The sequence below is a fragment of the Kickxella alabastrina genome, assembly GCF_025024165.1.
Source record: "Kickxella alabastrina strain RSA 675 chromosome Unknown BX661scaffold_25, whole genome shotgun sequence".
Taxonomy (NCBI): Eukaryota; Fungi; Kickxellomycota; class Kickxellomycetes; order Kickxellales; family Kickxellaceae; genus Kickxella; species Kickxella alabastrina.
The window spans coordinates 238,915-253,908 of NW_026251496.1; the positions used below are offsets into that span (position 1 = coordinate 238,915).

Consider the following 14,994-nt stretch of genomic DNA (forward strand, 5'->3'; position numbering starts at 1 on the left):
ACAGAGAAAGCGCATCTCCACACGAGCGGTCTGGCGAGGGCAACAGTGGAGCAGCAAACAGACAAACAAAAAGAAACCGAAATTCGAATGCACAAATTCGAAAAGCGCTAAAGTGAAAATAAAAGTGCCAAATGGGCAAAAGTTGAATGACCGAAAGAAAGAGGAAAGAGCGACAGAGAGAAGGACAAGACCCAAGCACTAAAACAGGAGTAAATGGGATTACAGCAAGAAGCAAAGAGAAAGGGGCATTTGAAGGAATACTTGTGCGCCTCTAACGCCAAGAACACAGCGACAGAAATGCAAAAAATAAAACAAGAATAGAAAAGGAAAAGTCGACCACAGAAGGTTTTTGACGACTATCTATCTACACGGCAGCTCGCTGCGCTTTTGACTCGTACGCCAGGCAGAAGGAGCAGCCGCAGCAGATATAATAAGCTGCTTGCTATACAACTGCTTGCAAGGTCCAAAAAGAATCATAGATGCAAATAAAAGACAAGCGCTGAATATTTGTTTGCCAAATGTAAACAAAAACCAAAATATTTACCATTTTTGACACAGTACCTTGGTGCGATTCTTATTATAAAAACCCAATAAAACATTAAACGAGTAATCCACAATAATTCCCTTGCTATGGGCGGCGGAGCTGCGTTTATAGCTATCGAGGGGACAGTGGTGGTGGTTTCCGAATGTGAGGGATTGTGTCGTGCGCGGTAGTTGAGGCGGCTGTCCTGAATTAGTGTTGCGGAACGCAAAGATTAAAATATTTACCATTAATTTTGTTTGTATTTTGTTATTGCAAATCATCACGCGCATAACTGTTTCTCTTTTTTTCCTTTTTCTTCTCCGTTCAAATTCTTTTGATATATTTTCAATAGTTACACGCTTCGCAAACCAGCATCACCTTTTGTTTAATTCACACATATTCTAAACATGCCGACAAAGAGAGTCCGTCAAAACGACTGTGCGCAGCCAGTTACCGCAAAGCGGCAGAGGCGACAGATGAACGCTTCTCAGCCAACAAACACAAAGAGAAAGGCAGCCGCGGCCTCCAAGCAGGCACCGCCAGGCAAGAGAGCAAAGAGAAACGCGGATACTGCTGCAAACTCCGCGCAGCCGCAAAACAACAGAAAACGCGTGTACAAGAAGAAAGCAGCCCCACGCCAGAACAAAGCCCAGCCTGTGCCTATTACGCCGTCTGATAGTAAGTGCTTGTTTGTTTTATTTGCAGACAGTTGTGTATGCCGACACATATCCTTGCGGCCAGCGTAAGGTGCTTTGGTGCGCTCACAACATACTAACAGCATTTTATTATTACGAAATTGTTTTGTAGGCAGCAACACAAAAGAAGGCAGTCCAGCTGGTGACAAGCAGGCCGACACAGCACCCGGCCCTTGTCCCAGCAACGCCCACGTTGATGCCAAGCCCAGCTCATCGGAAAGGCAAATGATGTTTGAGCGTATGGAGCCGGCTATGCGCGAGTTAAAGCGACACCTCAGTGGACCACATCCCAGCGTCGTCGAACTGGCAGCACCAGTGGCTGCAGAATACAAGCAGAGGGCGGCTATGGTTGCTGATATTGTTCACCGGGCCATGGAGCAGCTTTCATCTGGCTCCAAGCACATGCCGGCCAGCGACTTGGCTATTTTGGAAGAGCTCATCAACGCCGACTCGGTCTGGCCCGTTAGGCTAGCTCGCTCGAACTACGCCGCCATTGATTATTTGGCGAGCAGGCTCAGGCAGGACTACAATGCACTTTCCAAGTGGACAGGCACACACACATCTGGCGACCACAACGGAAGCAGCAGCAGCAGTGGTGACGTAAGCAAAGGTGCCGAGTCATTTACCTCGTTCGTATCTCGTATTATCCATGGACTGCATCAGCATGCCAAGGGAGGGCAAGGACGCCCCGAGCCACGCCGGGTGCTCATTCTGTCCACTGCGCCAGTCAGCACTACAGATACTGGAGAAGAGTGCACCCACCATACCATTGGTCGGATTGGCTTGGGCATCGACTCTGCGCTGGCCACTGTCGCTACGACCGACAGCTCCGAGGCAACGTTGGACGGCAATGTAGACGCAATCAACAACAACGACGAGTGGTACGCCGGTCTGTTTGCCGCCATCGAGGTCGGGCAGGGCTCGTCATCGGATGACGTGGACAGCGCCGCGCTGCAGCTGTCTAAGCACTGTCGCCACATTTATCGCGCACAGCCCAACCGGCGCTTTGTGTGGGGCCTGACTATTTGCGGCAGCTCTGTCCGGGTGTACTTGTTTGGATGCAACTTTGTTCTGGTCTCTGAAGCCATGGACATTTGCACCGAGGCGGGCCGTAGCGAGGTCATCAAGCTGTTTGTTAATTTGTCCTTTAGCGAGGACCACCGGCTGGGTTTCGACCCAAGCATTAAGCACTTGCATGACCTCGACTGTTGGGAGATTACGGTTCCTGGCACAGCTGCCACAGACAGCGCTGACAGCACGGACAGCAGCGGTGGCAATGCCAATTCTTCTGAATATACTGAACGCACATTCTACAGTAGCCACATATCAATTGAGGCTAGTCATTTGTTTGGGCGGCTCACGCGGTGCTTCCTAGCAACGGATAAGAAGCCAACCAGAGACAGTCGCATCAGAAGCAAGGACTGCACCGTTTTTATCAAGGACGCCTGGACCGAGGTGGCTGATGGAAGTGGCGACAATGACGTGCGCGACGAGGTTGCCCATCTGCGCAAGATCACCCGGACACTCGAGCGCTATCCAGAGCTTGCGGGCACATACCCGGTCCTCGAAGCCGGCGGTCGCATTAAATTCCAGAGTTGCAGCAGCAATACATGTACTGAGGACACGACGCGCAATATTCTTGGTGGCCTATTTGACAATGTCAGAGTCGGCGAGAAGATTCGGAAGCTGCCATTTTGTGCACACAAGCGCATTGCCACGTCGCCAATTGGCATGCCACTTGATAGGCTCCAGTCTGTTCCCGAGCTGATCATCGCTGTTGCTGATGCTATGCGCGCTCACCGTGCCATTGCTGAGCACTGTAATATATTGCACCGTGATATCTCAGCAGGCAACTTTCTTTTCCGGCGTATGGTGGATGGCACTGTCAAGGGCATGTTGATTGATTTTGACCATGCGATCGACTGCGAGAATCTGGATGCGATGCCGAAAAACGAGCATATCGGCACACTGAATTTCATGAGCGTGAACAACCTCGAGGGCAACAGCAACACGCGCACTGAGCTCGACGACTGGGAGGCTCTGATATATGTCTTGGTGTGGCTTGGGACATTTGGACTCAATGGCATGTCTAGACATAACAGTGACACAGATGAGCACAGAAGAATTGCAGGTGCTAAAATCAAGTATTGGGTTGACGGCAAAACATTGGAGGACATTTCCAGATTTAAGCGCGGCGATTTGGACAACAGTTCCAGTTTTAAATCCATTATCAACGATTTTGATAGTAGGGTGGATCATATCAATGTCCTTGCAGGGTTGTTGAGTATGATGCGTGGTACTCTAATCGACAATGCAGGATGCAGCGAGGATGGCAGGGGCGCAAATATGAAACAATCTTTTAACCATGGCAATTGTGAATCATCTGCCTCGAAAGTCACGCCTGGTTCGTTTCCTCCATTATCCAAATTTGCATTGGCAATTAAACGGCGAGGTGCTATGAACACTCCAATGGTTGATCCGTTTAAGGTGCGCACTGACATGGCACCAACTATTGCCAAAGAGCTGTTGGCCATTTTGGGGAATATTGCTGAGTATTGCCAAGAATTGTTGAACAAGGCAGGAACTGAGAGAAACGAGACAAACACAACAAACTAGTTCATTTGTTTATTTTTTAGGAATGCTAATTTTGAAATATATTTTACATATTAATTATAAATTGTTTGCATTCAAATATTAATGGTAAATTGAAACGCGTACATATGCAATATAACATGTTTAATAGTAAATGAAATAGACTATATATTAGAGAAAATAATAACTACAGCTGTAAGAATGTTGAAATTTGTGTTTATCCATCATGTTTTAAGTTTTGAATAACTAGATACATAATTTGTGGTGCCCAAGTCACATTTCGGATTTCTCTTGCCGTCTTGATGTGACAACATTACTAATAGTGTTAGTGTTGCCGCAGTGTTTATTTTAATATTTATTGCTCACATCAAATGTCAACAAAGGCCTTTACAGCGCCACACACACGGCGCTATTTATTCAGTTCCATACCAGACATTCCCCCTCAAACCCTCCTTACTTTTACACTATTCAACAATTCAATTTATTCAGTACATCAACACCCAGGCGCTACATAATTAGAATTTTCGATAATATTATTTTCGACTACATTATACGTAAACATACGGACATTATATTTCTTCTAACATACGGTGCAGGTAGATTTAGTTTGTGTATGCATATGTTGTGGCATTATCTTCACAGAAAATATTACATCTTATATCCAGGGTTACTTGAAAATGCTGTTGAAACGGGTTTGTTAATTATTCGTAACTAGTTATAGCCAACTGCACATACATTACACTGTTATGCCTTGATTTGAAATGGGTTTCAAATAATGTTTCCAACCCGGTCAATGCAAAATTACTTACCAAGTAGTGCAAATAAAGCTCGCATACTCTATCACATTGTGCATCCGGCTTTCTTTATATTTGTCTGGCAACCACGCTCTCCTGACATTACCAATGACAGACAAAAGTTTGAATTTGAATATCGATAATTCACATTGTTTTTATCCGGAAACTTGGTAAATTTGTCTATTATTTATGACAAGTACAATGCAAACAATCTCTAACACTATACATTAGCATGTTTTGCTACGAAGAGAAGCTGTTGACAACTTACAAGTTTTCAATTTTGTAATTTTTCTTCAACCGTTTATTCATATTTTATATTTCCATATTTTTGTTTGGTTCTCTGCTTCATTTTCACCCCTTTAGTTATGCCCGAATCCAGACGAAAGAGAAAGGCCACTGGGCCTCCTGAGGACGCCCAAATCGTCACCACCAACTTGCACTGGTGCCACAAAGAGATGCGAGATCGCCTAAAGAAGAAAAGTGTACAACCTGCATCGCCATGTAAGTAGTTTACCAATAACACTATAATAGTAATTTTGAAAGTTCATTTTATAATATTTAATTACTCAATATATTTACACTCAAATAAATTATAAATTATCACATAAAAATGTTGAGCGTTATGTAGACTCGGCAGAGGAAGCAGCCCAACCCACTGGCAGAGCACGCACAAATACTCTGACACAGCCCACTGTTGCTTCTGCATGCACACTTTCCACATGGATACAAACGCCCAAAGAGCATAGCGATTCGGTAAAGGATGAGGCCGCACGCGAGTGGGAACACTACATTAGCAAACCACAAGCAGGCGTGCTTGAGCTGGCTGAGTCCAAAGCTGCGGATCGCAGGGAGCGCGCGGCAAATGTTTCAAAGGTTATCCACAAGGGCGTCGAGATGTTTGCGTCCAGCTCCAACCACATACTAGCCGATGATGCAGCTATGCTTGAACAGCTTATCATGGCCGACTCAGTCCATTCCAGCCGCTCGACACGCTCAAAGAAAACAGCTATCAAAAATTGCATTCGAACTGCGCTTGGCCAGCAACGAGTTCTCATTGTGGACCAGCACACACAACTTGGCAGATAGGTTGTCCACCGAAAGACAATTCTATCCACCAATTATCGCCTTTTTTGTGTTTGTTGGTTTGGTCAGCCATGCACTGGATACCTGCTCTCTTGGGGAGAAGGCACGACCAGTACCATTCAGAAAGATTTTGCCTTGTCACTCGACAGACAAAATGTGCGAGGATGCACAGTCGGACGAAAGGATCGACATTGGTTTGGAGACGAAGAGCATAGGCAGTGCATCTGTTGGCCGCACTTTCAGTTGGCAGAAGGAAAAGGTTGCCACTCTCGATGAGGCCATAGTAATATGGTACTCAAAACTATTCTTGGTTATCGAAGTAAACGGGGAAGCACGAAAGGCGACAAGGTTGATGCTATACAGCAATTATTCCGCTACACCCGCAACCTTTTTCGCACCCAGCACAATCGTCGTTTTGCTTGGGGGCTGACAATTTGTGGCAGTTTTGTGCAGGCCCATTTTTTCGGCCCAAATTTCGTAGTGACCTCTCCAGAAATGGATGCACACACAGAGGCAGGCCGTGGTGCATTCATTGGGTTGATCGTCAACTGGTCTTTCTGCAGCGAGGATCAGCTCGGATATGATTCCTCAGTGAGGTATTTAAATAACCTTGGCTGCTGGGAGATAGCAGTGCCTGGCGGTTCTATAGGCGACACAGATAACAGCAGCAGCAGCAATTGACACCGTTTCATTGGGTCTACTGAGGAGGTGTTCTACAGCAGCACTATCCTTTTGACTGCTGATCGGATGTTTGGGCGGCACACACGGTGCTTTATAGCAACAGAGGTCAAGCCGACTGAAGGAGTTGCATCAAGATGGAGGATTGCGACACCCTAATTAAGGATGCATGGCTAGAGTCTGTGGGTGATGAAGGTGTGGATCCACGCAATGAGGTTGCTCATCTGCACGACATTACCCAGACGCTGAAACATTATCAGGAGCTTGCAGGCACATACCCAGAACTCAAACGTGGCGGTCTAGTGCGCCTTCAGCAGGACAGCGACAACACATTTACTGAGGACACGACCCTCAGTATTCTTGGCGATCTTTTTCCAATTTAGTGGTTGGCAACAAAAAAGAGCAGGAGCACAAGCCACAACTCCGTGTACACAGGCGTGTTGCCATGTCGCCAATTGGAAAGCCGCTCAATATGCTCAAGTCTGTCCCAGAACTCATCATTGTCGTTGCCGACGCCATGCGTGCTCACCGCGCTATTGTCGAGCATTGCCACATCCTGCACCGTGATGTTATGCCAGGAAACATTCTGTTCCGGCGCATGAATGATGGAACCGTCAAGGGTATGCTTGTCGACTTTGATCACGGTCAATTCTTCAAAGGGCCCTCATACTCCACATGATGAGCGCACAGGTACTCTCCCGTTTATGTGCATTCATGCCTTAGAGAGAACCAGCTCCCACGCACCGAACTCGATGACTGGGAGACGCTGATTTATATCTTAATTTGGATTGGGACATATGGATTTAAAGGCGCAAATGGCCGAGCTGCTAAAATCAAGTATTGGGTTGGCGGCACAACATTGGAGGATATTGCTAGATTTAAGCGCGGCGATTTGGACAATAGTTCCAGTTTTAAATCTATCATCAACGATCTTGATAGTAGGGTGGATCATATCAATATTCTTGCAGGGTTGCTGAGTATGATGCGTGATACTCTAATCAACAATGCAGGGTGCAGCGAGAATGGCAGGGGCGCAGATATGAAACAATCTTTTAACCATGGTAACTGCGAATCATCTGCCTCGAAAGCCACGCCTGGTTCGTTTCCTCCATTATCCAAATCTGCATTGACGGTTGAATGGCGAGATGCTATGAACACTCCAATGATTGATCCGTTTAAAGTGCGCGCTGACATGGCACCAACTATTGCCAAGGAGCTGTTGGTCATATTGGAGGATGGTGCTAAGTATTGCCGAGAATTGCTGATCAGGACAGGAACTGAGAGCAGCGAGTCAAGTACAGATGCTTAGTCATTTTTACCATTTTATATTATATTAGTCATTTATCATTTCCATTTTCATCTAAATATCAAGTATTCCTTTTATCAATTGACAATTCATTAATAGTAAAATATATGTTACAAAAGATATAAAAGCAAAGAGAGTATTTATTTCTCCCAAGGAGAACAATTCCTGGCTGCCCGACAGCCACACCTTTTATGTTCCCCTGGTGTACAAATAAACTATAATAAAACCTACCATCATTTCTTAATTGCCACGCGGGTAATCAATTAATCTCAGTAAGGCAACATGTAACACCATATGCCGTAACTGTGACAAATACAATAAACTAAAAAACAATGTGAATCGATAAAAGAAAAAGCTAACGTTTTCGGGTTGATGAGCACAATTCAATGATGACCAAGAAATATGAATTCGATACAGCACAACATGGAGTGAGGACGCGGCATCGGATTTTATGCCATCAACAGTTAAGCAGCACAGCATTTGCGCGTGTAACTGAGACAAGGGGGAAGGAACTTGTCATCACCAAATGAATGGTCATTGATAACTGCGGGAGCAAGTGGAAAGAGCAGCAATGCTCAGTGAAGCATGCAGGTAGCCAAGACAAGCAGGCACACACATGTGCCTGAGTGAGCAGTCTTCAACTGCCAACCAAGGCAGAAGTGCACAACAGTCGCCGAATAAACGAAAAAACAGTGATGGCAAAGCGTGGTGCTAGAGTGCGAAATGTCTGAGCAAGATGAGGGCAGCTCACAGGTCGTGAGTTGATCAGGATCCAATATCGATGAAGGCAAGAGCGAAATGACACAAATGCGTGCGCGTGGCTGTCTGTGTACAAGAAAAAAAGACATGCACGCCATGCAATGGTGCTATCCGTGGCTTATAGGCGGTCAGCCACAATATATCCACTCGGTCTCAGGCTCCGCCATCAATCTCCAAGTATCTTCTTTGAGCAGCAACAAACCAGCACAGCGATAAACACTCACAAGGGCAAGGGTCAGCCAGGGACAAATATAGGTGCAAAAAGAGGCAGCCGGGCAAACAAGAAAAACAGAGCAAAGCCGAGAGAGACAAAGAAAAGCGCGAGAGAGACAAAAAAATGTACGAGAGACATGACGGGTAGGAACAAATGTGCAGAGCGTGACACTCCCAATTGCCACAAAGGCGGCAGCTGTGGGCCACATCCTCACAAGTGGTAAAGCGGGCTGCGGCAACAGACACAAACAGAGGAGCGAGCGGGTGTGAGGGAGCGGTGATAGAGTAAGACAAAGGTAGACCAGCAGTGTGCGCACAAGCGTGACAGAGAAAGCGCATCTCCACACGAGCGGTCTGGCGAGGGCAACAGTGGAGCAGCAAACAGACAAACAAAAAGAAACCGAAATTCGAATGCACAAATTCGAAAAGCGCTAAAGTGAAAATAAAAGTGCCAAATGGGCAAAAGTTGAATGACCGAAAGAAAGAGGAAAGAGCGACAGAGAGAAGGACAAGACCCAAGCACTAAAACAGGAGTAAATGGGATTACAGCAAGAAGCGAAGAGAAAGGGCATTTGAAGGAATACTTGTGCGCCTCTAACGCCAAGAACACAGCGACAGAAATGCAAAAAATAAAACAAGAATAGAAAAGGAAAAGTCGACCACAGAAGGTTTTTGGCGACTATCTATCTACACGGCAGCTCGCTGCGCTTTTGACTCGTACGCCAGGCAGAAGGAGCAGCCGCAGCAGATATAATAAGCTGCTTGCTATACAACTGCTTGCAAGATCCAAAAAGAATCATAGATGCAAATAAAAGACAAGCGCTGAATATTTGTTTGCCAAATGTAAACAAAAACCAAAATATTTACCATTTTTGACACAGTACCTTGGTGCGATTCTTATTATAAAAACCCAATAAAACATTAAACGAGTAATCCACAATAATTCCCTTGCTATGGGCGGCGGAGCTGCGTTTATAGCTATCGAGGGGACAGTGGTGGTGGTTTCCGAATGTGAGGGATTGTGTCGTGCGCGGTAGTTGAGGCGGCTGTCCTGAATTAGTGTTGCGGAACGCAAAGATTAAAATATTTACCATTAATTTTGTTTGTATTTTGTTATTGCAAATCATCACGCGCATAACTGTTTCTCTTTTTTTCCTTTTTCTTCTCCGTTCAAATTCTTTTGATATATTTTCAATAGTTACACGCTTCGCAAACCAGCATCACCTTTTTGTTTAATTCACACATATTCTAAACATGCCGACAAAGAGAGTCCGTCAAAACGACTGTGCGCAGCCAGTTACCGCAAAGCGGCAGAGGCGACAGATGAACGCTTCTCAGCCAACAAACACAAAGAGAAAGGCAGCCGCGGCCTCCAAGCAGGCACCGCCAGGCAAGAGAGCAAAGAGAAACGCGGATACTGCTGCAAACTCCGCGCAGCCGCAAAACAACAGAAAACGCGTGTACAAGAAGAAAGCAGCCCCACGCCAGAACAAAGCCCAGCCTGTGCCTATTACGCCGTCCGATAGTAAGTGCTTGTTTGTTTTATTTGCAGACAGTTGTGTATGCCGATACATATTCTTGCGGCCAGCGTAAAGTGCTTTGGTGCGCTCACAACATACTAACAGCATTTTATTATTCCGAAATTGTTTTGTAGGCAGCAACACAAAAGAAGGCAGTCCAGCTGGTGACAAGCAGGCCGACACAGCACCCGGCCCTTGTCCCAGCAACGCCCACGTTGATGCCAAGCCCAGCTCATCGGAAAGGCAAATGATGTTTGAGCGTATGGAGCCGGCTATGCGCGAGTTAAAGCGACACCTCAGTGGACCACATCCCAGCGTCGTCGAACTGGCAGCACCAGTGGCTGCAGAATACAAGCAGAGGGCGGCTATGGTTGCTGATATTGTTCACCGGGCCATGGAGCAGCTTTCATCTGGCTCCAAGCACATGCCGGCCAGCGACTTGGCTATTTTGGAAGAGCTCATCAACGCCGACTCGGTCTGGCCCGTTAGGCTAGCTCGCTCGAACTACGCCGCCATTGATTATTTGGCGAGCAGGCTCAGGCAGGACTACAATGCACTTTCCAAGTGGACAGGCACACACACATCTGGCGACCACAACGGAAGCAGCAGCAGCAGTGGTGACGTAAGCAAAGGTGCCGAGTCATTTACCTCGTTCGTATCTCGTATTATCCATGGACTGCATCAGCATGCCAAGGGAGGGCAAGGACGCCCCGAGCCACGCCGGGTGCTCATTCTGTCCACTGCGCCAGTCAGCACTACAGATACTGGAGAAGAGTGCACCCACCATACCATTGGTCGGATTGGCTTGGGCATCGACTCTGCGCTGGCCACTGTCGCTACGACCGACAGCTCCGAGGCAACGTTGGACGGCAATGTAGACGCAATCAACAACAACGACGAGTGGTACGCCGGTCTGTTTGCCGCCATCGAGGTCGGGCAGGGCTCGTCATCGGATGACGTGGACAGCGCCGCGCTGCAGCTGTCTAAGCACTGTCGCCACATTTATCGCGCACAGCCCAACCGGCGCTTTGTGTGGGGCCTGACTATTTGCGGCAGCTCTGTCCGGGTGTACTTGTTTGGATGCAACTTTGTTCTGGTCTCTGAAGCCATGGACATTTGCACCGAGGCGGGCCGTAGCGAGGTCATCAAGCTGTTTGTTAATTTGTCCTTTAGCGAGGACCACCGGCTGGGTTTGACCCAAGCATTAAGCACTTGCATGACCTCGACTGTTGGAGATTACGGTTCCTGGCACAGCTGCCACGGACAGCGCTGACAGCACGGACAGCAGCGGTGGCAATGCCAATTCTTCTGAATATACTGAACGCACATTCTACAGTAGCCACATATCAATTGAGGCTAGTCATTTGTTTGGGCGGCTCACGCGGTGCTTCCTAGCAACGGATAAGAAGCCAACCAGAGACAGTCGCATCAGAAGCAAGGACTGCACCGTTTTTATCAAGGACGCCTGGACCGAGGTGGCTGATGGAAGTGGCGACAATGACGTGCGCGACGAGGTTGCCCATCTGCGCAAGATCACCCGGACACTCGAGCGCTATCCAGAGCTTGCGGGCACATACCCGGTCCTCGAAGCCGGCGGTCGCATTAAATTCCAGAGTTGCAGCAGCAATACATGTACTGAGGACACGACGCGCAATATTCTTGGTGGCCTATTTGACAATGTCAGAGTCGGCGAGAAGATTCGGAAGCTGCCATTTTGTGCACACAAGCGCATTGCCACGTCGCCAATTGGCATGCCACTTGATAGGCTCCAGTTTGTTCCCGAGCTGATCATCGCTGTTGCTGATGCTATGCGCGCTCACCGTGCCATTGCTGAGCACTGTAATATATTGCACCGTGATATCTCAGCAGGCAACTTTCTTTTCCGGCGTATGGTGGATGGCACTGTCAAGGGCATGTTGATTGATTTTGACCATGCGATCGACTGCGAGAATCTGGATGCGATGCCGAAAAACGAGCATATCGGCACACTGAATTTCATGAGCGTGAACAACCTCGAGGGCAACAGCAACACGCGCACTGAGCTCGACGACTGGGAGGCTCTGATATATGTCTTGGTGTGGCTTGGGACATTTGGACTCAATGGCATGTCTAGACATAACAGTGACACAGATGAGCACAGAAGAATTGCAGGTGCTAAAATCAAATATTGGGTTGACAGCACAACATTGAAGGACATTGCCAGATACAAGCGCGACAATTTGGACAACAATTCCAGTTTTAAATCTATTCTCAACGAATTGATAGTAGGGTGGATCATATCAATGTCCTTGCAGGTTGTTGATTATGATGCGCGATACTCTAATCGACAATGCAGGATGCAGCGAGGATGGCAGGGGCGCAAATATGAAACAATCTTTTAACCATGGCAATTGTGAATCATCTGCCTCAAAAGCCACGCCTGGTTCACTTTCTCCATTATCCATATTTGCATTGTTGGTTGAATGGCAAGAAGCTATGAACACTCCAATGGTTGATCCGTTTAAGGTGCGCACTGACATGGCACCAACTATTGCCAAGGAGCTGTTGACTATGTTGGAGGATGGCGCTGGGTATTGCCGAGAATTATTGAACAAGGCAGGAACTGAGAGAAACGAGCCAAACGCGACGAACTAGTTCATTTGTTTATTTTTTAGGAATGCTAATTTTGAAATATATTTTACATATTAATTATAAATTGTTTGCATTCAAATATTAATGGTAAATTGAAACGCGTACATATGCAATATAACATGTTTAATAGTAAATGAAATAGACTATATATTAGAGAAAATAATAACTACAGCTGTAAGAATGTTGAAATTTGTGTTTATCCATCATGTTTTAAGTTTTGAATAACTAGATACATAATTTGTGGTGCCCAAGTCACATTTCGGATTTCTCTTGCCGTCTTGATGTGACAACATTACTAATAGTGTTAGTGTTGCCGCAGTGTTTATTTTAATATTTATTGCTCACATCAAATGTCAACAAAGGCCTTTACAGCGCCACACACACGGCGCTATTTATTCAGTTCCATACCAGACATTCCCCCTCAAACCCTCCTTACTTTTACACTATTCAACAATTCAATTTATTCAGTACATCAACACCCAGGCGCTACATAATTAGAAATTTCGATAATATTATTTTCGACTACATTATACGTAAACATACGGACATTATATTCCTTCTAACATACGGTGCAGGTAGATTTAGTTTGTGTATGCATATGTTGTGGCATTATCTTTACAGAAAATATTACATCTTATATCCAGGGTTACTTGAAAATGCTGTTGAAACGGGTTTGTTAATTATTCGTAACTAGTTATAGCCAACTGTACATACATTACACTGTTATGCCTTGATTTGAAATGGGTTTCAAATAATGTTTCCAACCCGGTCAATGCAAAATTACTTACCAAGTAGTGCAAATAAAGCTCGCATACTCTATCACATTGTGCATCCGGCTTTCTTTATATTTGTCTGGCAACCACGCTCTCCTGACATTACCAATGACAGACAAAAGTTTGAATTTGAATATCGATAATTCACATTGTTTTTATCCGGAAACTTGGTAAATTTGTCTATTATTTATGACAAGTACAATGCAAACAATGTCTAACACTATACATTAGCATGTTTTGCTACGAAGAGAAGCTGTTGACAACTTACAAGTTTTCAATTTTGTAATTTTTCTTCAACCGTTTATTCATATTTTATATTTCCATATTTTTGTTTGGTTCTCTGCTTCATTTTCACCCCTTTAGTTATGCCCGAATCCAGACGAAAGAGAAAGGCCACTGGGCCTCCTGAGGACGCCCAAATCGTCACCACCAACTTGCACTGGTGCCACAAAGAGATGCGAGATCGCCTAAAGAAGAAAAGTGTACAACCTGCATCGCCATGTAAGTAGTTTACCAATAACACTATAATAGTAATTTTGAAAGTTCATTTTATAATATTTAATTACTCAATATATTTACACTCAAATAAAATTATAAATTATCACATAAAAATGTTGAGCGTTATGTAGACTCGGCAGAGGAAGCAGCCCAACCCACTGGCAGAGCACGCACAAATACTCTGACACAGCCCACTGTTGCTTCTGCATGCACACTTTCCACATGGATACAAACGCCCAAAGAGCATAGCGATTCGGTAAAGGATGAGGCCGCACGCGAGTGGGAACACTACATTAGCAAACCACAAGCAGGCGTGCTTGAGCTGGCTGAGCCCAAAGCTGCGGATCGCAGGGAGCGCGCGGCAAATGTTTCAAAGGTTATCCACAAGGGCGTCGAGATGTTTGCGTCCAGCTCCAACCACATACTAGCCGATGATGCAGCTATGCTTGAACAGCTTATCATGGCCGACTCAGTCCATTCCAGCCGCTCGACACGCTCAAAGAAAACAGCTATCAAAAAAATTGCATTCGAACTGCGCTTGGCCAGCAACGAGTTCTCATTGTGGACCAGCACACACAACTTGGCAGATAGGTTGTCCACCGAAAGACAATTCTATCCACCAATTATCGCCTTTTTTGTGTTTGTTGGTTTGGTCAGCCATGCACTGGATACCTGCTCTCTTGGGGAGAAGGCACGACCAGTACCATTCAGAAAGATTTTGCCTTGTCACTCGACAGACAAAATGTGCGAGGATGCACAGTCGGACGAAAGGATCGACATTGGTTTGGAGACGAAGAGCATAGGCAGTGCATCTGTTGGCCGCACTTCAGTTGGCAGAAGGAAAAGGTTGCCACTCTCGATGAGGCCATAGTAATATGGTACTCAAAACTATTCTTGGTTATCGAAGTAAACGGGGAAGCACGAAAGGC

General features: G+C 46.0%; 6 protein-coding genes across 6 annotated transcripts; all 6 read left to right on the forward strand.

Annotated features, from left to right (window-relative positions):
• Positions 1-930: 930 nt before the first annotated feature.
• On the forward strand, positions 931-1,680 carry BX661DRAFT_187493 (uncharacterized protein; the record flags this gene model as incomplete). The annotated part of the gene is made up of 2 exons (XM_051537235.1): positions 931-1,201; positions 1,331-1,680. Coding segments are annotated over 2 exons (621 nt in total), but the record flags the coding sequence as incomplete, so codon positions are not given.
• A 1,451-nt stretch (positions 1,681-3,131) lies between these two features.
• On the forward strand, positions 3,132-3,868 carry BX661DRAFT_187508 (uncharacterized protein). Its single transcript, XM_051537236.1, has one exon. It carries the CDS (start codon positions 3,160-3,162, stop codon positions 3,832-3,834), a length of 675 nt encoding a protein of 224 aa, XP_051389419.1. The 5' UTR covers positions 3,132-3,159; the 3' UTR covers positions 3,835-3,868.
• Positions 3,869-4,915: 1,047 nt separating this feature from the next.
• BX661DRAFT_207311 (uncharacterized protein) lies at positions 4,916-6,060 on the forward strand. Its single transcript, XM_051538657.1, has 2 exons — positions 4,916-5,105; positions 5,233-6,060. Exons 1-2 carry the CDS (start codon positions 4,970-4,972, stop codon positions 5,688-5,690), a joined length of 594 nt encoding a protein of 197 aa, XP_051389420.1. The 5' UTR covers positions 4,916-4,969; the 3' UTR covers positions 5,691-6,060.
• A 3,757-nt stretch (positions 6,061-9,817) lies between these two features.
• Positions 9,818-11,675, forward strand: BX661DRAFT_59778 (uncharacterized protein). Its single transcript, XM_051539303.1, has 2 exons — positions 9,818-10,168; positions 10,298-11,675. The coding sequence occupies exons 1-2, from the start codon at positions 9,898-9,900 to the stop codon at positions 11,434-11,436; spliced, it is 1,410 nt and encodes a 469-aa protein (XP_051389421.1). The 5' UTR covers positions 9,818-9,897; the 3' UTR covers positions 11,437-11,675.
• On the forward strand, positions 11,676-12,692 carry BX661DRAFT_59779 (uncharacterized protein). The gene has a single exon (XM_051539304.1). It carries the CDS (start codon positions 11,915-11,917, stop codon positions 12,542-12,544), a length of 630 nt encoding a protein of 209 aa, XP_051389422.1. The 5' UTR covers positions 11,676-11,914; the 3' UTR covers positions 12,545-12,692.
• Positions 12,693-13,932: 1,240 nt separating this feature from the next.
• Positions 13,933-14,936, forward strand: BX661DRAFT_216605 (uncharacterized protein; the record flags this gene model as incomplete). Its single annotated transcript, XM_051538766.1, has 2 exons — positions 13,933-14,068; positions 14,197-14,936. 2 exons carry the CDS (start codon positions 13,933-13,935, stop codon positions 14,934-14,936), a joined length of 876 nt encoding a protein of 291 aa, XP_051389423.1.
• Positions 14,937-14,994: the final 58 nt, after the last annotated feature.